Here is a 22,294-nt window from a genome sequence, read left to right as displayed (position 1 = left end):
TTATAACAGCAGTTACCATTTAATGAGTACCCACTATATACCAGATAATATGCTAGGTTCTATTTAATTTAATAAAACGTTCCTGAAAAATTAGGTCATGTTAATATCATTTTAATATGTAAAAAGTGAGACTTCAGAGGGGTTAAAAAACCTATCCTGGGCTTCCCTCGTGGCGCAGTGGTTGAGAGTCCGCCTGCCGATGCAGGGGTCGCGGGTTCGTGCCCCGGTCCGGGAGGATCCCACATGCCGCGGAGCGGCTGGGCCCGTGAGCCATGGCCACTGGGCCTGCGCGTCCGGAGCCTGTGCTCCGCAACGGGAGAGGCCACAACAGTGAGAGTCCCGCGTACCAGGAAAAAAAAAAAAAAAAAAAAAAAAAAAACCTATCCTAACTCACATACAGCTAGTTAGTAAAGGCCAAAAAGTTATCATGGATACATGGACTGTAGTCTAAGAGATGTTCTGCATATATTAAAATTCTAAATCCCATACTTATATTAACTATACATATTAACTATAATAGGAATTCAGACAGGTAAGAAGTTAGCATAGGCTGAAGTAGAAGAGTCATGCTTCACCAAGGAATAACGTGAACTGAAACAGTAGGTAAGATTTATTTAAGTAGACAGGATAGAGTATGACATTCCAGGAGAGGAAATAGTTCCCCAAGACGTAAGATATATAGCTATCTGCGGATACAGGAAAAATATTAGTCCAAGGCATGAGATTTATACTAAGAAAGAAATACGGTTAGGTATATTGATAATAATATTACTATCATTATTATTATGGAAACTACTACTTATTAAACTCTTTTTTATATTTACTCTTAATTTTTTTTTTTTTTTTTTTTTTTTTTTTTGCGATACGCGGGCCTCTCACTGTTGTAGCTTCTCCCGTTGCGGAGCACAGGCTCCGGACGCGCAGGCCCAGAGGCCATGGCTCACGGGCCCAGCAGCTCCGCGGCATGTGGGATCCTCCCGGACCGGGGCACAAACCCGTGTCCCCTGCATCGGCAGGCAGACTCTCAACCACTGCACCACCAGGGAAGCCCTACTCTTAATTTTATGTTTTATCTCATTTCATCTTTACAGCGGCTCTATGAGGTAGGTATTAACTTCATTTTGCAAACAGGAAAACTGAAGGTCAGCTGAAAGTAACTTGCCTATGATCATAACAGCTAGTGCGAAAATCAAACCTAAGTCTACAAGTCTGTTCCCCAGCCCTAAACCAGTGCTTCTCAGATGTTAGAGTTTCTAATCATTTGGGGAGCTTGCTTAAAACACAGGATCTTTAGAGTCATTTTTTATACAATTTTTAAACGTTACATTCCATTTACAGTTATTACAAAATACTGGCTATATTCCCCATGTTGTACAATACAACCCTGTACAACATCTTTGAAACAAGAATTACACAAATATATGGTTTCCAGAATTATTTTTAACAAGCACCTTCTGCAGATGCTGTGAGAACTATGCTCCAGAAACACTGCACTTGGCAATACGATCTCAAAGGTATAAGGCTCAGACTTAGAAATATGGACATGACAAAATATTGTAGGTCAGTGGGCAAATGATAATAAAATAATAATAACCTACAGGTGCATAATGCGCTGTGTCAAGCACTGTTCTAAGACACTACATTTAATCCTCAAAAAAAACCATGAGGTAGAAACTATGCTCTTCTTTAGAGATGAGAAAACTAAGGCATAGAGAGGTCAAGACTTGCCTGAGGTCATAGCTAGTAGGTGGCATCTGAACTCAGGCAGCCTCACCCCAGAGTCCATCCTCCTTTACCACAGGAGTGTATGTGACAGCAGTGTGTGGTGGGTGAGATAGCCTGGAGGGTGTGGAGCGTGCGAGCAGGATAGGACTTTAAGATGTTTTATGGTAGGCGCTCTCAGTTGAATAAAGCAGCTAATCAATCATCATTTCTCAACTGGATTACATGAAGTGGAATCCACTATGCTAAACAATTTTTTTAATCTTAAAATATCATTAAGTGAAAAAACAAAAAAAAAGTCTATTAGCGCTGTTTGCAACTTTAAAAACAGAGAAGGCAACCCAGTGCCAACAGATCACTCATCTAGCTTGAGGGACAGTGATTATGAGCTGCCATCCCCCACTGAGAACTGACTCACAAGTTTCTTTGACAGGAGCTTCAAATTACTTTACAAAGAACCCCAAGACATAATGAATTTTACCTTCATCTGTTGCCTTTTCTGTTTCAACACTGACCAACAACTTGAAGCCACAGCCTAAACATATACAGAGGAGAAAAAGCAAGATTTAAATTTATAACTATATAAACTTTCCATTTAGAAAAGAGTGACTTTTATTAGAAATTCAAAGTTTAAAGATCTAAAATATTTAAAACATTAACTAAAAAGAAATAGTCCATGTTCCTTCTATTGTTTGTAAATATCAGTGAAAAGATGTTTATAAATTTTAAAATTAAATACAAAGCCACTAAAAGAAAAAGGGTGGACTCTGGTGACAAGGAACTTGGTAATTACAGTTCAAGTAATATTTTTTTCTTCAAGAATAGTAGTGCTGGAAATAGCTGTGAGTTGAGCCAACAGTCTTATTCAAATAAAGAACTAAGAAACAAAACCATAATGACAGGGACAAAAACACCCAAGTGGATCCTGAAGGAATCTGACCCTACTCTGGCATGACCCCACTTCGATCAACGTCACTGTCCCAAATCAGTTACAGAAATGGAGACATGTATCTTTTATGGTTAAAACATACTTTGAAGGAAAAGTATTACAATATATATATATCTTTTTCCTCCAAAAATACATATGTTGTCTTTTCACTGAAATTGCTATATTTGTTTAGTCATAGAGCCATTTCAGTTACAGATAATTTTTCGTTAGGTCTGAGCTAGTTTGAAACCCAAGTGTTTTTTGAGATCTGAAGAAATACTGGGTCCTCCAGGTCAAGGCAGGGACTGACAGAAGAGCCAAAAGGAAAATTTCATCTTCAGATGTTATATATCATGCACATCTGATCCCAATATCAAAGGATGAGCTCAGTTTCCATAACAGTCGTTCTACAGGCAGACACATATATATAAATCTTATTCATCTTCCTATTTTTTAAAAAATATTTATTTATTTGGCTGCACTGGGTCTTAGTTGCAGCACGTGGGATCTTTTAGTTGCGGCATGAGAACTCTTAGTTGCAGCATGCAGGATCTAGTTCCCTGACCAGGGATCGAACCTGGGCCCCCTGCATTGGGAGTGCGTTGTCTTAACTGCTGAACCACCAGGGAAGTCCCCATCTTCCCAATTCTGACTAATTTTCATCAAATTTAAATGATTGAGAAAAGTAAACCACCACTTACGGTTTCTTTGAAGGAGGAGTTTAGCCAGCGATTATTTACTACATTCTGTATGGATGTGGGTGGGTTTTCTAAATCTTCAAAGGAATCCATTAATATAAAATCCAAAACAACATCATAAAAATTTAGATTTTTCACCTGCATTAAATTATAAGTTAAAACAGAAATTATTACTACATAGAGCTGAAATGAAGTCTGAGCCAGGGCTTCATATTGATACATTACAACAGCAGTACATTTTTAGTTGAATCAGATTATATCTCTGACAAAAACAGAGGGAGAGACAACTATGAGAACTCACCACCAGAAATTATAATTCACATGATAGCTGTTCCCTCCTAGATCCTATCAGGTGAAATTAATCTCTTCCTCCACTCTATTCTAGGAGTCCTTTGTTCATGCTTTCATTGGGTTGGCCAGAAAGTTTGTTTGGGTTTTTCCATAAGATGTTAAGGAAAAACCCGAATGAACTTTTTGGCCCACCGAATATTATGGTATCCACAATGCTCATTCTGTTGTCATTTAGTTACTGGTATATCTGCCTGTCTGCCACCACATCATGAACCTCTCACTCTTTCATTCATTCATGCAAATTGTATTGTACTACATGCTGTACCAGGTGCTGAGACTTCTACAGTAAGCAAACTATATGCTTAGAGGTTAGTGGGGAAAAGACAGCAATAAATAATTCCACAAATACACAATTAAAACTGTGATAAGCACAGTAAAGGAAAAAGTACACGGTACTATGAAAGCTTATGATGGAGCTTCTAATCTAGACTGGATGTCAGTGAGGGCTTTTTTCAAGGAGTGAGGCAAGCCAAGTACATGAAATACCTTGTCAAAGACTTGAAGGTAAGAAAGAACACAGTGATGTTGAGCCAAAGAGTATCACTGAAAGTGTGTCGCAGCTCTCTACAGCACGGAGGCGAGTGCCTAAAGACAGGAGGAGGGGCCAGCTCCTGCAGAGTTTATGGCCCATGTTAATGACTTTGGATTTTATCCTCACAGTATTTTGGGGGTAGTGGTGGAGGGGAGATGGATGATCAGATGTTCCTTTTTAATCTTTGGTACCTCATGAATCTATTTCACTTTTTTTCCAGTTTCAGTGAGACATAATTGACATACAGCACTGTAGAAGTTTAAGGTGTACAGTATAATCATTTGACTCGCATACATCATGAAATGATGACCACAGTAAGTTTAGTGAACACCATCATCTCACAGAGATACAACATGAAAGAATTAGAAAAAAAAATTGTCTTCCTTGTGATGAGAACTCAGGATTTACTCTCTTAATGACTTTCATATTTATACAGCAGTGTTCATTATCTTTAATGTGTTGTACATTACATCCGTAGTACTTATTTATCTTATAAGTGGAAGTTTGTACTTTTTGACCACCTTCATCCAATTCCCCTTCCCCTGACCCCCTGCCTATGGTAGCCACAAATCTGATCTCCTTTTCTATGATTATGTTTGTTTGTTTGTTTTTGAAGTATAATTGACCTACACTATGTTAGTTCCTGGTATACAACACAGTGATTCAATGTTTCCATGCATTTCAAAATCATCAACATGATAAGTCTAGTCTAGGTATTACATAGTTACTGACTATATTCCCCACACAGTACATTTCATACCTGTGACTCACTTATTTTATACCTGAAAGTTTGTACCTCTTAAATCTCCCTCACCTATTTCTTCACCTCCCTCCATCCCCCTCCCATCTGGCAATTACCTGTCTGTATCTATGACTCTATTTCTGTTAAGTTTGTTCATTTGTTTTGTTTTTTAGATTCCACATGTGAGTGAAATCATACAGTATTTGTCTTTCTCTGCCTGACTTATTTCACTTAGCATAATACCCTCTAGGTCCACCCATGTTGTCACAAATGAGAAGATTTCATTTTTTTTTTTATGGCTGAGTAATATTCAGATTTGTATTGTTCAAGACCGTTTTGGCAGAAATGTGGAGAGCAGAACAGAGAGGAGGAAGAGTGAATGCAAGGAGGGGAGGAGCAGGCAAGAAATTTGGGAATGCAAAACCCTGGGGTAGTCCAGGGAAAAACAACAGTTACTCAGACTACCACAGGGCCAGCAGCAACAGAGAAAAGTTGCAGAAACTGAAAGATATATAGGTGTTAAACTGACAAAACTTAGAGATGAATATGATAAAGTAGGCGAGGACCAGTGACGTGTAAAGGATGAGTCCCAGGTTTTGGGCCTGCGCAACTGAATGGATGGAATTCCTTCACTGAGTGAGGGAACACCAGAGAAGGAAAGATTGTGCCTCCGTGTTTCTGTACCTACTCTTTTCTCTGCCTAGAAAGCCTTTCAGCCCCTTGCAAACTCATTCTTTTAGCTTCCATAACAACAAAATATTCCAGGCTCATCATGTGCTTTCTCTAACCCAGTGCAGAAATCAGCCATTTTTCCAAGAAGTCCTAGTTCCTCTTAGCGGAGAGTGGTACTTAGAAGTTAAAATCTGTGTGCTACAAATAATTTCTTTTGAGGTGTTTCTGCTCCCAGACCCTCTCAGTGAATAGAGCTAGGAAGTTTATGTGTGTTTATGTATATGCAAACCTTTCTATTTATTTCCCTATCTATCTATCTATCTATATCTATCTATCTATATTGTAAACTATGAATTCACACTGACAGCTCCAATTCCAATCCTAGCTTTTTTATACCTCCCTTCTCTGACAGTGAGCTATCTGGCTCTGATCATTCTTAATATATTTGTTTGTTTGATCCTGTGTATGCAGCCAATTCCCTGGCCCCACTGAGCTGCGACTGTCCTACCTGAAACCATCCTTGCACAGGCTACCATTACCACCCTGCTGGGGCCTGCTCATTGACTTCTGGATGGAAGAGAGGGAGAGAAGGAATGAAGGGCTTCCTAAAAAATAGTATTTTCACCTGCTGCCTCGATGTATAAAGACTGTGGTTGCTCTTGTTTCTGACTCTGTCGTAGCCACCGTCACACAATTGGTTTTACTGTCATTTAACAAGGACAAGGAAACAGTGGCCTCAAATTACGTAAATATTATGAGTAAATAACTAAGGGGGACAACTATTATAAAAAATTTGAACTTACTCCTCTAGCAGCAAGTTCCATTTCAGTACTATCCCAGTGATCAGTCTGCTCTAAAAAATAGATCATTTCATCAAAAACTTCTTCAAACTTCTTCGGATTCTGTAGAAGAAAACACACTTTAATCCTAAGCCCGACTTTATAACAAGGCTCAAGCCTACAAAGTAAATAAGTTACTCTTCAAATAAGTTTGTTAGATCTTCATTCTATTAGGTAACTGAATTAAAACGCACTTTCAAAGGATGCCATATTCATTTGATTTAATATTTTGTTAGTCCAACATTTTGCAGAAGCCAAGAGTAAGAATGTAAGTAAAATGTTATAAGCAAACTGCTTACTACTCAAATATGTGTGCTTATTTAGGTCAGTCCTTAAGATGAAAACTCAGTTACAGCAGATACTATGTGATGCTTTTGATGCAGTTCTATTCCTTTTGGAGGAACTCTAGTTCAAATCAGTGGGTTTATCTGCCTTGGGAAGGCCAAGAAAAGCAACATAAGATTTACACTGGGTTTATTGTCTTTTTAGTGGTAGCAACTTGATAGGCAGAACAAGCTATTGTGTTGTTTTAATTTTAATTTCTTTGACTATAATGCTATGGAACTTTTTCATAAAATCATTAAACATTCTGTTTCTTGTTAAAAAAAAAGATTTACATTGGAATTGCAAGTAGTTAATATCACCCTAAATTTATGTTGTATTTTTTAAAAATTTGCTTTCCCATTTATCATTTATTTAATCATCGTAAGAACTCTCTGAAATAGGGTACCATAAATAAAATTCTATTCTACAAATGAGGAAACTGAGGTTCAAAGGGACGGGGTCTGAAAACCAGGTGTTCAAAGGGCTCAGAGGAAGTCTGGTTTTTGTTTTTTCCCTCATCATCTGGACACAACCTCCATAAAGGAAAGTGGTTCCTCATAGTCTTCATAAAGTTCTTGCCATTGCTTCTGCCTCTGCCAGTCCCATGAAGATGAGTAAGAGGCAGCTCAATTTGTATTTCCAGATTTCTGAGATCTATACTACTTCCTGGAACCTTCTTACTGAACAGGATTGAGGGACGTAAGAGAAGAGGTATTAGAAATAAAAATAGTGGTGGCTGTAGTAGCAGATCTAATGATAATTCTTACCATGATAGTCACAAGTTTTATGGCTAATTGAGAATAATTTATCAACTTGATCAAAACAGTGTGAACCTTATACAAAGAAAATAAATGAACCCAAGTAGAAATCAATGCTCTTTGGGTTACTTATTTATTTATTTTTTGGCCATGCCACGTGGCATGAGGGATCTTAGTTCCCCAACCAGGGATCAAACCCATGGCCCCTGCAGTGGTAGTGTGGATTCTTCACCACTGGACTGCCAGGGAAGTCCCTGGGTTATTTATTTTCAATATGTAAACCTTTGTAACTATCTACAAAAACATTTTCTTCTATTAAAAGTTTAATGCATCTTAATCTTTAGCTCAACTGAAATAACAACAATAAAAAACCTGCCAACAAAACAAGTTTACCTTTCGTGCTTTTACAATTAACGCTGATAAAATTTTCCTCCCACTTTCAGCAAGGAATATCCTGTTGGCTGTTTCTGAAAGAATTACCTGAAAAATATCCATCCCCAAACAAAGAAAAAAGAGACCTATAATTAATTTGAATGGACATTTGACTTTATAGAGTATCTATGCATAAATAACTCAAATACAGTCAATACATGGTATGTGACTCTATTTCAGCAGGCAGACCACAGAAAAGGTCCTAAGTTACTAAAATATAAATAGCTCTTGAGGGCTTCCGTGGTGGCGCAGTGGTTAAGAATCTGCCTGCCAATGCAGGGGACACGGGTTTGAGCCCTGGTCTGGGAAGATCCCACATGCCGCAGAGCAACTAGGCCCAAGCGCCACAGCTTACTAAGCCTGCGCTCTAGAGCCCGCGAGCCACAACTACAGAAGCCCATGCACCTAGAGCCCATACTTCACAACAAGAGAAGCCACTGCAGTGGGAAGCCTGCGCACCGCAAAGAAGAGTAGCCCCTACTCGCCGCAACTAGAGAAAGCCCGCGCACAGCAACGAAGACCCAACGCAGCCAAAAATAAATAAATAAAACAAATAAAAAATTTTTTTAAATACTTTAAAAAAATAGCTCTTGAACATATAATAAAAAAGATTAAAGGGAGATAAATATGAATTTAAATTCTGTTCAATTTCATATTAGAAAATCCAAAATAAATACTATACAACTCCAAAACATAGAAAAATAAAGATAATTTTGTTGTTAAATGACCTTATTTCATTTTAGGAAATCGATGATTTCACATCTGATTCAAATAAAAACATTCTAGAACACATACTAATTGATAGTAAGAAAAAGGATCTATATTTTAAGCAGCAATTTATACACATACATCTTTTTTTTTTTCTTTTTTGCGGTATGTGGGCCTCTCACTGTTGTGGCCTCTCCCGCTGCGGAGCACAGGCTCCGGACGCGCAGGCCCAGCGGCCATGGCTCACTGGCCCAGCCGCTCCACGGCATATGGGATCCTCCCAGACCGGGGCACGAACCCGTATCCCCTGCATCGGCAGGCGGACTCTTAACCACTGCGCCACCAGGGAGGCCCTACACATACATCTTTAGCATCAAAATATTCTATTCTGACAAAATGTGGTAGACCCAGGAAGTTATAGCAGAGGATGACAAATGGAGACAAATGAAGGGAAACAGCAGGCAGGGAAAATAAACTTAGCAGACTTTTTATTTGCCAATAGGAATAAGGATAATAAAGAGCAAAGGGCTGTCCTGTTTATATGCAGCTGGACTCTATGGCATGAGGGTGGGGATGAGTGGCTGGGTGAAGTCACTTACTGTTAAAAAAAATACCTGAAAAGCCTGTCGAATACAGTGAAGTTTGGCAAGAAAATCACTGTCTCCTAGGCACTCCAACATTTCAGTTCTAAGTAATAAACAGGGGAGACAACTGTTAAAGTGCATTTAGGATCAAGCCTACTACAGATTTGGACTCGAACAAGGCTTAACCTCGGGACCTTAATTAAAAAAAACACATGTCTTTTCAGTACTGACAAAACATGTAAAAATAATTCTTTTTGAGCCTAAAAACATATTTTCCCCTATTCTAATAAATATTTTTAACAAATATCAGACAAACATAGCAATAGCATCTTAATATTTTTTATAAACATAAGCAAGATACCTAAGCACTCTTGAGTAAATTTTTCCTTCTTCAACTAAATGCATGGCCTCTTCGTAAAAAGGGCAGTGGCAAAGAGATTCCAGACTGTAGATATGCTGTACTTCTTTGTGTTCTGCAAGCTAAGAATACAGTGGGTTAAAACAGACTACACTGATACGAGAAGAAAAACTATAAAAAATAGAAAATAGGATCTTGCTAATATTAAAATATACTCAATTTTATTAAAATGTGAAAATAATTCAGTAAGATTTTACAGCTAGTAAAGATCTGAATTCATTTTATTTCAAAATTCAGTTGTAAAAAAAGAGTAAAACTTTATAACAAGCTTAGTTAATTCTGAATCCAACTACAGTTCACCAACAAGAAAAACTGATGATGAAGCCTTGAAAAAAAAGAGAATTTTATCATCCAAAGAATGCTTAAAAGTATTATAACTCATGATTGTAAATGAAGTAAAGTTTTCTATAAAAACACTGTAATAATCTCAATTTGGCTAATTCTAGGGAATTTTTTTTTATATGTAGCTTCGACTAACCTTTGTATAACTGAAGAATAGTCATGTACATATGGCTAGCATAAAAACTCTACAAATGAAATTCCAGCCTTCTGATAGTTCATTAAAAAACAACAAATTTGTTGTACAGCAGAAACTAACACAACATTGTAAAGCAATTATACTCCAATAAAGATGCGAAAAAAAAGAAAATGATGACAAAAAAGAAAAAACACTGCAAACACTATAGAGTTGCCAGCTAAGCAGGAAAACTCTGGAGTGATTTTATTTTTCAATACCAGGTGATCCATTTAAATGGGACGCTGTAGAGGTTTTTTGTTTGTTTTTAATAACAGCTTTACTGAGAGATAATTCACATACCATAAAATTCACCTATTTAAGTGTACAATTCAGTGGCTTTTTAGTATATTCACTGGGTTGTACAATCAGCACCACGTTCTAATTTCAGAATATTTTTACTATGCCAACAAGAAACCCTCTGTCCATCAGCAGTCGCTCCCCATGCCCCTTTCTCTCTAGGCCCTGGAAACCAATAATCTTTCAGTGTCTATGGAATTTCCCACTCTGGAAACTTCACATAAATTGAATCAAGTAATATGCAGCATTCTGTGTTTGGCTTTTTTCACATAGCATAATGTTTCCAAGGTTCATCGATAACGCAGCATATATCAGTACTTCATTCTTTTTTATGGCTGAATTGTAGGGATATACCACATTTTGTTTATCCTTTCCTCAACTGATAGACTTGTGGGTTGTTCCCACTTTTGATAAACATGAATAAGAAAGACTGCTTTGAACATTTATGTACAAGTCTTTTATGTTTTCAATTCCCTTGAGTATATACCTAAAAATGGAAGTGTCAGATGGTAACTCTATGTTTAACTTTTTGAGGAAACTGTTTTGCAAAGTGGCTGCACCACTTTCCATTCCCACTAGCAATGTATGATGATTTAAATCTTTTCACACCTCTGCCAACAATTGTTATTGTCCATCTTTTTTTATTATAGCCACCCTAGTGGGCATGAAGTGGTTTAAATTTCTCTAATGACTAATGATGTGGAACATCTTTTATCTCCTTATTGGCCCTTGTATATCTTCTTTGGAAAAATGTCTGTTCAAATACTTGGCCCATTTTTTTTTTTTTTTTTTTTTTTTCGCGGTATGCGGGCCTCTCACTGCTGTGGCCTCCCCCGTTGCGGAGCACAGGCTCCGGACGCGCAGGCTCCGGACGCGCAGGCTCAGCGGCCATGGCCCACGGGCCCAGCCGCTCCGCGGCATATGGGATCCTCCCAGACCGGGGCACGAACCCGTATCCCCTGCATCGGCAGGCGGACTCTCAACCACTTGCGCCACCAGGGAGGCCCTTGGCCCATTTTTAAATTGGGTTATTTGTCTATTTATTGTTGGGTTGTAACAGTTCTTTATATATTCTGGATATAAGACCTTTGTCAGATACATGATTTTCAAATATTTTCTCCCATTCTACTGTCTTTTCACTTTCTTGGTGTCCTTTAAAGCACAAAAGTTTCTACTTTTGATAAATGCAAATTAATTGTTTGTTTTCTTTTGTCCGCCTTAACTTTTTCTTTTGTGCAGAGCATCAAGGTTGGCCAGAGGTGAGAGGTTAGGGACTTCTAAGGTCTTTCCTGGACACATGCATAGCCCTGCACATGCTTATGGCCATCTAGATTCTCAGAAATACACTGGAGCTTTTCAAAGCTCCCTATAAACATCTCATTGCCCAATTTTTCCTTTTAAAAATTGGGCAATGAGGCAGCTCCAGTGTTAAACAATTACCACTGATATTTTTCAACAAAGGCTCTAGGGATAGAAATTTTGCACAGAGCAAGCTCTAAGTCAGGTCAAATAAAGACAAGTCCTAAGAATGGAGCTCTGCAAGGAGCTGCCATACAAGCCAAATAGTGACGATTCTCTAGTGATGGGACTTTTGGGAAGCTCCAAAGCCATTAAGTTTCTTCCAGTGGCTGCTGAGCCCCTGATTTTCAGTTACCATAGTTAGTTATGAAGCTGTTGGTTTTCAAGACTCCTGTGGAGAGAGGGCTAGAAATAGAACAAGTTAAAATTTTACAAAGTTTACTGTTCTCATGGAGGTTCAGCTATTTTCCTTGAATAAATCCTCCTTGAATTTTTACAAATGTTTAATTTTCAGAGTTCTGAAAATTTTGATTTTTGACAATTTTTGCCAGTGTTTCCATTGTTTCTGTGGAGGAGATCTTTGGAAGTTTTTGCTCTACTATCCCAGAAGTGTTTCTCCATGCTGTAGTTCTGGCACTTCATATGCACCCATGCTGGGCTAAATGCTTTAACTTGATGATCTCATTTCTTTACAACCACTCATAAAGTAGGTACTATTACTATCCACCTTTTATAGGTAAAGAAACAGAGATTTAGATTAGCAGGAACTTGCCCCAAGGCCCACTACTAAATGGTAGAACTTAAAACCAGGCATTCATTCCAGAGCTTATATGTACTTTTAAATATCAAACTATACGTACTCTATCAGCCTTATCCAAAAATCCAAAGGAGAATAAGTTTACACATCAGCATTATTTAGGACAGTATATATATATATATATATGTCTATTAGTCCAGAGGCAAAAAAAAAAAAAAGTAAACAAAATGACAATACCTGCCATTATATACTGTCTGCTTTAAGTAATATTTCCTGCATGTTTTAAGGAAGATATATTATGCTAAAGGCAAAGTGTATTTGAGGTTAAAAAAAAGCTAACAGTTTAAAAAATTAGAGTGGAAATTCTTTAGATATTAAATAATTTAAAGTTTTGTACCACTGTCAAAACAAATAGGATCTATGTACACCTACCAGCAGAGAAAAATTCTAAGGAGGAAACTGGGGCTCCAATTAAACTCTCTACATAAAATAATTTATACTAGTAAGAAGTGAACTAATCCAACAATGAGGGATTCTAAGATCAAGTCTTGATTTTTTAGTCTATCTTGTTTATTTGTTGGTTTGGCTGAGGTGATTGTTTAAGTCTCTTAAAACAAGCCTGCAGCTGTGAAAATACATCATTTTGAAGATTTGACACTGGCTAACATTATCATCAATTCTTCATAAGAGACAATGACAACTCAGAAACAATAATTTAAATAATGTCTTAAGGGCTTCCCTGGTGGCACAGCGGATAAGAATCCGCCTGCCAATGCAGGGGGCACGGGTTCGATCCCTGTTCCAGGAAGATCCCACATGCTGCGGAGCAACTAAGTCTGTGCGTCACAACTACTGAGCCTGCACTCTGGAGCCCATGAGCCACAACCACTGAGCCCACGTGCTGCAACTACTGAAGCCCGCACACCTAGAGCCTGTGCTCCACAACAAGAGAAGCCACCGCAACGAGAAGTCTGCGCACCACAACGAAGAGTTGCCCCGCTCGCCACAACTAAAGAAAGCCTGCGCACAGCAGCAAGACCCAACGCAGCCAAAAAAGTAAAAATAAAATTAAATCTTAAAAAAAAAAAAGTCTTAAGTTTTTTAAAGCAAAAAGCAAATCACTAAGATGATGGCTTTAATTCTAATTTTAGCATGTATCTTAGAGGAAGAATTTTTTTGACAAAATTCCCAAAAACTTTTTAAAAGGTTTCAGAAAAAGATTAACATTTTACTAGAGCTGTTACTTCAGAAGCAGTCAGAAACACAGTTTAATCCCTGCAAAACATGCAATTTACCATGCAATTTACCATGAAAAAGGATTCTTTTTCTTTGCTGGCTGAAACTTGAAACGTCCTTTATTTCTAAATTATTTAACATCCCAAATTACTTCCCCCTTGCCCTCTATGAGATGCAAGAGGGACTATGTCTTATCCTCTTTGACAAGCAATGACTTTGCTGAATGTGAAGTAGTATTTTTAAAAGCCTTAATATTTTTTAAAGCCTCTGAACAACCATGAAAGAAATGTCCAAAGTTCCCAAACTATTATAAGCTGGGGCATAAATAGGCTAAGTTCAATTTTAATATGGACTATTTTTTACATTTACATTTTCCTTTCAAAATAATCACGTAAAATTACAAATAGGACTTACAGTTAAAGAAAGCAGGCTGATTGTATCTCCCATGTCACTAATAGAAAAGAAATAAAAAAGGAAATAAACCCACAGTAACCACCTTCTAAAATGGCCCTCATAATGATTCTCTCTTCCTGGTACTTCATACCTCATCCCATGTTGAAGAGGGCTGACCTGTGTAACCAATAACATATAGAAATAATGGAGTGTGATTTCTGAGGCTAGAACATAACAGTCACTGCTTCTGTCTCACTCTCTCTTGGGGAAGCCAGGTGCCACGTTGTGAACAGGCTCCAGCAGTCTTATTGAAAAGTCCATAAAACCATAAAAACTTAGGTTTTCTACCAACAGGGAGCACCAACATGCCATTCATGTCAGTGATCTTGGGGCAGATTCTCCAGCTCCAGTTAACCTTCAGATGACTGTAGCCCCAGCCAACATACTTGACTACAACTTCACAAAAGACCTCAAGCCAGAACCATTTCCAAATTCTTGACCCTCAGAACAATGAGATAACAAATATTTGCTATTGTTATTATTGTATGGGAAATAACTGGGGGAGTGGGCAGGCGTGCAGTCTCAGAATTTCTGGAATCACTTCTTTGTGCTGGCAACCTCGGTGACCTTGAGCATGCTGAACTCGCAGTCTTGATCAGGGGTCAGTCTCCCCCACTGTGAGAATGTCACCAATCTGGATGCCCCTGAAGCAGGGGGACAGGTCCATGGACATATTCTTATGTATTTCTGGATGTAGTGGAGGTAGTCTCAGCGGACAACAATAGTCCTCTGCATCTTCATCTTGGTCACCACACCAGATAGGATCTGCCCTCAGATGGAGACATTACCAATAAAGGGACATTTCTTGTCAATGTAGGTGCCCTCGATGGCCTTCCGGCTGCCTTGAAGCCCAGGCCAATGTTCTTGTATTGTGGGAGCTTCTCCTCTACACTTTCTCCAAGCAGGACCCTCTTTTTATTTTGAAAGATGGTATCTGCTGCCTTTGGTAGGGAGGCTCAGTCCAGGAGTCACTCCTTATCTAATATATGCAGCTTCACAATTAAATACCAAAACGATGGGCTCCTTAGATTAGCCCTAGGATTTAGTTCTCACAGGACTAACCCTAAGGCCCAAGAGCTCCAGAAAACCACCCCATAAGACTTGGATTTTAAGAAGGTGACTCCTAAAATGCTTGTGCCTCTATTAAACTCCAAGTGTGGAACCCCCAGGACTTAGAAGGCTCTAATCTAGATTAACACAAAGACACATGCCCTCTACTTGATTTAATCCCTAGGAAATTGAGGACTCTGGCAATTAACTCCCAAACTGGGGCATGTGGTCCACTTTTTAGCACACACTTCTGAGACCCAGGACAGGACCTACAGCCTTGGCACCAGCCCCCAGCCCACACCTGAATTCTACTGGTTTTAGGACAGTAAATTGTGGGTAATTTATTACATAGCAACAGATAACTAATTTAACAGTGGAAATAATACTAAGAGCAAAAGGAAGACACACAGATTTCCAAACACTGGAAAGCAAATGGAAGTGTGTGGACAGATGAAAGAGATGAGGAAGCCATAGTCCAGAGTAAGTTCAAGAGGGGATACAGTCAAAGAGGAGACATTTGCTAAGCAGAGCCTCAAAGAGAACCAGGCTCACAGTGAGCAGTCCTGAGGGCAGGACTGAAGAAGAGGGATTGAAAATAGTAGTTTAAATGACAGTCTGTCCAAACAACTGTAGTTGTCCTATATCTTATTCTACTCTCTGCCCCAGAAAAAAATAATTTGCAACCAGAGAACATTTCTCTTTAAAAATTACTTGAACGGGGGCCTCCCTGGTGGCGCAGTGGTTAAGAACCTGCCTGCCAACGCAGGGGACACAGGTTCGAGCTCTGGTCTGGGAAGATGCCGCAGAGCAACTAAGCCCATGCGCAACAATTTCTGAGCCTGTGCTCTAGTGCCCGCGAGCTACAAGTATTGAGCCCAAGTGCCACAACTACTGAAGCCCACATGCCTAGAGCCCGTGCTCCGCAACAAGAGAAGCTACCGCAATGAGAAGCCCGCGCACCGCAACGAAGATTAGCTCCCGCTCACTGCAACTAGAGAAAGCCCTCGCGTAGCAACGAAGACCCAATGCAGCCAAAAATAAATAAATAAAATAAACTTATTAAAAAAAAAATTACTTGAACGGAAACTCCCTGGCAGTCCAGTGGTTAGGACTCCATGCTTTCACTGCCAAGGGCCTGGGTTCAATCCCTGGTCAGGGAACTAAGATCTCACAAGCTGCGTGGTGCAGCCAAAAAACAAACAAACAAAAATTACTTGAACTACCTGGGGGAAGTAAGTCTGCTAGGGTGAGTGATGGGTCCCCCAGAGTAAGGCCCTCTTCATTCTGCACCCAGGTGTGCCCTGACTATTAGGCTCTTTACAGACCATTCATCCTAAAGAAAAGCCTGCCAATCAGCAACCTCAAAGAAGTCAACTGAGCCCAGTTATCCTTCCTGTTCACCTATTCAAGGAAGAAACAAACAGAAAACAATGCTCTAAACCTCCACAATCTACCTAAGGAAATCAGTTCAGTCACCAGCTAAGCTTTCAAATTTAAAAGGAAAACCACTGGCACAAGAATGAAAGCCCAAGATAAAAGAGACAAATTGACCCCAGAGGAAGTAAGATAATTCTGGATTGCTAAAAACAAGTGCTATCAAATCAGAGAGGTACAGCAAAAGCTTTCCAAGCTTCCTTTTAGACTATGAGTATAGGTATCTGAATTATAAGAAATAAAATTTTTTCTCTTTAAAGAGCACCCTAAAATTTATATATTAAACATGCACACAGTGCAGAGTGGTAATTCTAAGAAAAACTAAATTTACAGCTAAAAACGCTCTCTCTGCAATATTAGTTTCTACCTATCAAATGACAATCTCTTTAACAGATGGGAGAGTTAGGAGAGTACTCAATGCAGTTGTACCCTAACATTAAAAAGACTTTTCAGAACTTGAAAATTAAGCTAAGTGAAAGAACATCAAACACAAAAGATCATATATTGTGTGATTCTATTTGTATGAAATGTCCAGGATAGGCAAATTCATAGAAACAGAAGGTATAGGAGTAAGTGCCAATGGCGATTAGGCAGAGAAAAGGGAGCGATGACCAATAGGGAGGAGTTTCTTTTGGGGGTGATAAAAATGTTCTAGAATTACAAAGTTTGCACACCTCTGAATATACTAAAAAACACTGAATTGTATACTTTAAAACAGTGAATTGTATAGTATGTGAATTATATCTCAATAAAGCTATTATTTAAAAAAAAAGACTTTTCAGAGAAAAAGGGCTCTGGTTCCAAACCAACGTTTGGCAAAGCTTATACAGGAAAATTTTGTTAATCACTTTCACAAATGATGACCAACCTTAGAGAAAAGCCTATGCCAGGACTTGTTCTAATCTAAATAGGTGAAAACTCTTTCTGATAATTCTGAATAAAGCTTTCAAATGATCACACTGTTTAACTTCATAAGGAGTTCTGGTCTTATTTTCTTAATAACTTTCTGCATTAAGCAGTTTTTCTTAAGTGCTTGGCATACAGTAAATGCTATTAAAAACAATTTAACAAACATTTCTTAGTACGCAATTTATCTTGGAACATTCACATTCTGAGATCATACATTTATACCCTAGAAGCATTCCTAGGGTTTCTCAGATAGTGAGCCCTTCTTGTGGTATTCATGCATTTTGTTTTCCATAAGATTTTTTTTAGTTTATCAAAGTTTTGTTAACTTAAACCACAAATTTAAAGTGACTACAATGAATACTTGGCAAAATATTTTTTAAGGTTGCATATTATAAAGAAACTTTAGAGCAATTTGCTCTAAAGGTATATTGTTCTTCACAGTGGGAAAAATGCAAAGTCACTTGCAATTCTCTTTACAAACCATTTAGGACATAAGTGTCTACAGCAAGAAAGATAAAAAGCATTTGACAAAATAAAACATCCTTTTATGATAAAAATTCTCAACAAATTGGCATAGAAGGAATGCACCTCAACATAATAAAGGCCACATATGACAAGCCCACAGCTAACGTCATATTCAACAGTGAAAGGTCGAAAACTCTTTCTCTAAGATCAGGAACAAGACAAGGGTGCCCACTCTCACCAATCCTATTTAACATAGCACTGTTAAGTTCTAGCCAGAGCAATTAGGCAAGAGACACAAAGAAAAGACATTCAAATCAGAAAGAAGTAAAATTGCCTCTGTTTTTACATGATATGATCTTATACACAGAAAGATCCTAAAGACTTCACCAAAAAACTATTAGAATAAACAAATTCAGTAAAGTTGCAGGATACAAAAATCAATATACAAAAATCAGTTCCATTTCTATGCCCTAAAACAAACTATCAAAAAGAGAAAATAAGAAAAGCCCATTTACAATAGCATTAAAAAAGTAAAACACTTAGGAATAAATTTAACCGAGGAAATGAAAAATCTGTAGAGTGAAAACTATAATATTTTGATGAAGAAACTGAAGAAGACACGAATAAATGAAAAGATACTCATGTTCATGGATCAGAAGAATATTGTTAAAATGTCCATACTACCTAGAGCCATTAGAGATTCATTGCAATCCCTACCAAAATTCCAATCGAATTTTCCACAGAAACAGAAAAAAAAAATCCTAAAATTTGTGTGGAACCACAAAAGACCCCAACTAGCCAGAGCAATCCTAAGAAAGAACAAAACTGGAGGTATTTTACTTCCTGATTTCATACAATAATACAAAGCTGAAGTAATCACACAGTATCATACTAGTACAAAAATAGACATAGACCAATGGAACAGAACCAAGAGCCCAGAAATAACCCTTGCATATAAAGTCAACCAATATTTGACAAAGGGGCCAAGAATATTCAGTGGGGAAAGGACTCTTCAATAAATGGTAGCGGGAAAACTGAATAACCACATGCAGAAAGACACTGGAATCCTATTTTACACCACTCACAAAAATTAACTCAAAATGAATTAAAGACATAAACATAAGACCTGAAACCATAAAACTCCTAAAAAAAAAAATAGGGAGAAAAAGCTCCTTGACATTTGTCTTGACAACAATTTTTTGGATATGACACCCAAAGCACAAGCAACAAGGCAAAAATAAACAAGTGGGATTGAATTAAACTAAAACGCTTCTGTACAGAAAAAGAAACAATCAACAAAATGAAAAGGCAACCTACAGAATGGGAAAAAATATTTGCAAACCATCTATCTGATAAGGGGTTAATATTCAGAGGGCCTGAATAGACATTTTTCCAAAGAAGACACAAATGGCCAACAGGTACATTAAAAGGTGTTAAACATCACTAATCATTAGGGAAATGCAAATCAAAACTATAATGAAACATCACCTCAAACAGAATAGCTATCAGCAAAAAGACAAGAGATAACAAATGCTGGCGAGGATGTGGAGAAAAGGAAACCCTGGTGCATGGTTGGTAGAAATGTAAACTGGTACAGCTACTATGGAAAACAATATGGATGTTCCTGAAAAAATTAAAAATATAATTCAGCAATCCTACTTCTTTTCTGGGTATATACCAAAAAATATAATTCAGGGCTTCCCTGGTGGTGTAGTGGTTAAGAATCCGCCTGCCAATGCAGGTGACATGGGTTTGAGCCCTGGTCCGGGAAGATCCCACATGCTGCAGAGCAACTAAGCCTGTGCACCACAACTACTGAGCCTGTGCTCTAGAGCCCACGAGCCACAACTACTGAGCCTGCATGCCACAACTACTAAAGCCCGTGCGCCTAGAGCCTGTGCTCCGCAACAAGAGAAGCCACTGCAATGAGAAGCCCAAGCACCTCAACAAAGAGTAGCCCCCACTCGCCGCAACCACAGAAAAGCCCGCATGCAGCAATGAAGACCCAATGCAGCCAAAAATAAAATTAAATAAATAAAATAAAATAAAATAATTTAAAAAATATATATGTATATAATTCAGCAATCCTACTGCTTTTTGGGTATATATCAAAAAAAAATGAAATCACTATCTTGAGATATCTACATTCCCATGTTCACTGCAGCACTATTCACAATAGCTAAGAAATGGAAACAAGTCAAGCGTCCATCAATGGATGAATGGATAGAGAAGATGTGGTATACATATATTTATATATATTCAATGGAATATTATTCATCCATGAGAAAGAAAGAAATCCTGCCATTTGCAACAATATGTATGGGGCAGGGCCTTGAAGGCATTATGTTACGTGAAGTCAGACAGAGAAAGACAAATACAGTTCACCCTTCAACAATGTGGTGGTTAGGGGCGCTGACCCCCCATGTGGTTGAAAATAGTCATCCCTTGGTTTCCTCAAAGGACTGGTTCCAGGACCTGCCTCAGACACCAAAATCCTCAGATGCTCAAGTCCTATTGTTGGCCCTTAGTATTCGCAGTTTCACATCCTCGGATTCAACCAACTGCAGATAACGCAGTATGTATTTATTGAAAAAAACCCACGTATAAATGCACCTACACAGTTCAAACCTATGCAGTTCCAGGATCAACTGTACTGTATGGTATCACGTACATGTGGGATCTAAAAAAGCCAAACTCATAGAAACAGAGATTTAGAATGGTGAGTGCCAGGAACTGGGGGTGGGAAAAATGGGGAGATGCTGGTCGAAGGGTACAAACATCCAGTCAGAAGATGAATAAGTTCTGGGGATCTAATGTACAGCACGGTGACCCCAGTTAACAATACTACATTATATGCTTGAAAGTTACTAAGAGAGTAGATCTTAAACGTTCCCACCACAAAGAAAAAAAGGTAATCATGTGAGGTGCTGGAGGTGTTAACTAACCTCACTGTGTTCATTATTCCACAATATATGTGTATCAAATCATCACTTTGTACAGCTTAAACTTACACAAAGTTATATGTCAACTATATCTCAATAAAGCTAGAAAAAACAGAAAGATAACCCTGTCTATATAGAATAGTAAAAAGAAGAGGAAATAGCTTCTTCACAAAACAAGTAGATATGTTCTGTGTGTTGCAAACTTACAAGTATAAAAATGTAAGGAAAAAGATGAACAATTCAGGAGATGATACTGTAAGCAATAGCTAAAATATACATATACAGAAAAATCTTGAGACGATGAAAGATTATGGTCAGTACAGCTTTAAAAAAGGCAGAATCAAGGTTTAGAGTACAGGGTGTTGGAACACCTAAAGTTTTCCACACTAGAGCTTGAATTCACACATCAATTACAGCTGTGTGATACTATCGATATGAAAAAGGACAGCATTAGTATCCAAAATCTACCATAAAAATGAAATAATTCTAAGACAAAATTGGCCATATGTGATTTTTTAAAGCTGTTTCAAGTAGAAAAAGATGACCACTTTGCAATCTTCTCTTTGGATAAAAAATTTAAATCTCAGTGGAAAACAAATTACCCATAAATCTGTAATTCAGTGATCACCACTCCTTACACATTAGTGTATTTATATCTAGTCTTCTTTTCCTCAGCCTAAATACTTACATAATATACCACATACATGCTTTTCTTTGTTACAAAATTATAAGCATACTCTCTCTATAAAACCTACATACTACTGTTTTCGCTTAACATATGTTCCCATGTCATTAAAAATTATTGGAAACATGTTTATGGCAATATAATACTTTAAATTATGGATGTTCCATAATTTGGCATTAGACTGTTTTCAGGTTTTCATTATTATTAAAAATGCTACAGTGAATATTTTTATATATAAATCTTTGAATCCGATCATTTCCTTGGAAAAAATATCTAGAGGTATGATCTCTCAGCTAAAGAATCTGAATATGTTTAAGACACTTGATATAAGGTTAATTGCTTTCCATTGAGACACTTATATGCCTCACCCATAATCCGCAGTGTATGAAAGTGCTTATCTAAAGTTTGTGTTTACATGTCTACCTCTCTAAAGAGACTCTAAGCTCCTGTGGGAACTTATATTCATGGTATATTCATCTGTGTATCCCAGTATCTTATCATCTTTGTATCTCTGTATCTATCTACTGAGTTGATACTAAATA

General features: G+C 37.9%; 1 protein-coding gene and 1 pseudogene across 7 annotated transcripts in view; both read right to left on the bottom strand.

Moving 5' to 3' along the window:
- MIGA1 (mitoguardin 1) overlaps nucleotides 1-22,294 on the bottom strand; it is a 98,433-nt gene that overhangs the window by 4,298 nt on the left and 71,841 nt on the right. For 4 of the 7 annotated variants that reach the window (XM_060089983.1, XM_060089986.1, XM_060089988.1 and 1 more), the window contains exons 9-14: nucleotides 9,652-9,770; nucleotides 9,306-9,393; nucleotides 7,960-8,046; nucleotides 6,449-6,547; nucleotides 3,352-3,486; nucleotides 2,204-2,257 (exon numbers count right to left, since the gene is read on the bottom strand). In XM_060089983.1, coding sequence (XP_059945966.1) covers nucleotides 2,204-2,257; nucleotides 3,352-3,486; nucleotides 6,449-6,547; nucleotides 7,960-8,046; nucleotides 9,306-9,393; nucleotides 9,652-9,770 — 582 coding nt within the window. The remainder of the gene's footprint in view (nucleotides 1-2,203; nucleotides 2,258-3,351; nucleotides 3,487-6,448; nucleotides 6,548-7,959; nucleotides 8,047-9,305; nucleotides 9,394-9,651; nucleotides 9,771-22,294) is intronic. The other 3 variants (XM_060089985.1, XM_060089989.1, XM_060089987.1) reach the window with 2 other exon arrangements.
- LOC132483589 (small ribosomal subunit protein uS17-like) lies at nucleotides 14,790-22,124 on the bottom strand (annotated as a pseudogene).

Source organism: Mesoplodon densirostris, chromosome 2 (assembly GCF_025265405.1).
Source record: "Mesoplodon densirostris isolate mMesDen1 chromosome 2, mMesDen1 primary haplotype, whole genome shotgun sequence".
Lineage (NCBI taxonomy): Eukaryota > Metazoa > Chordata > Mammalia > Artiodactyla > Ziphiidae > Mesoplodon > Mesoplodon densirostris.
The sequence above is the reverse complement of the archived record's forward strand: the minus strand, read 5'-3'. Positions and strand labels throughout refer to the sequence as shown.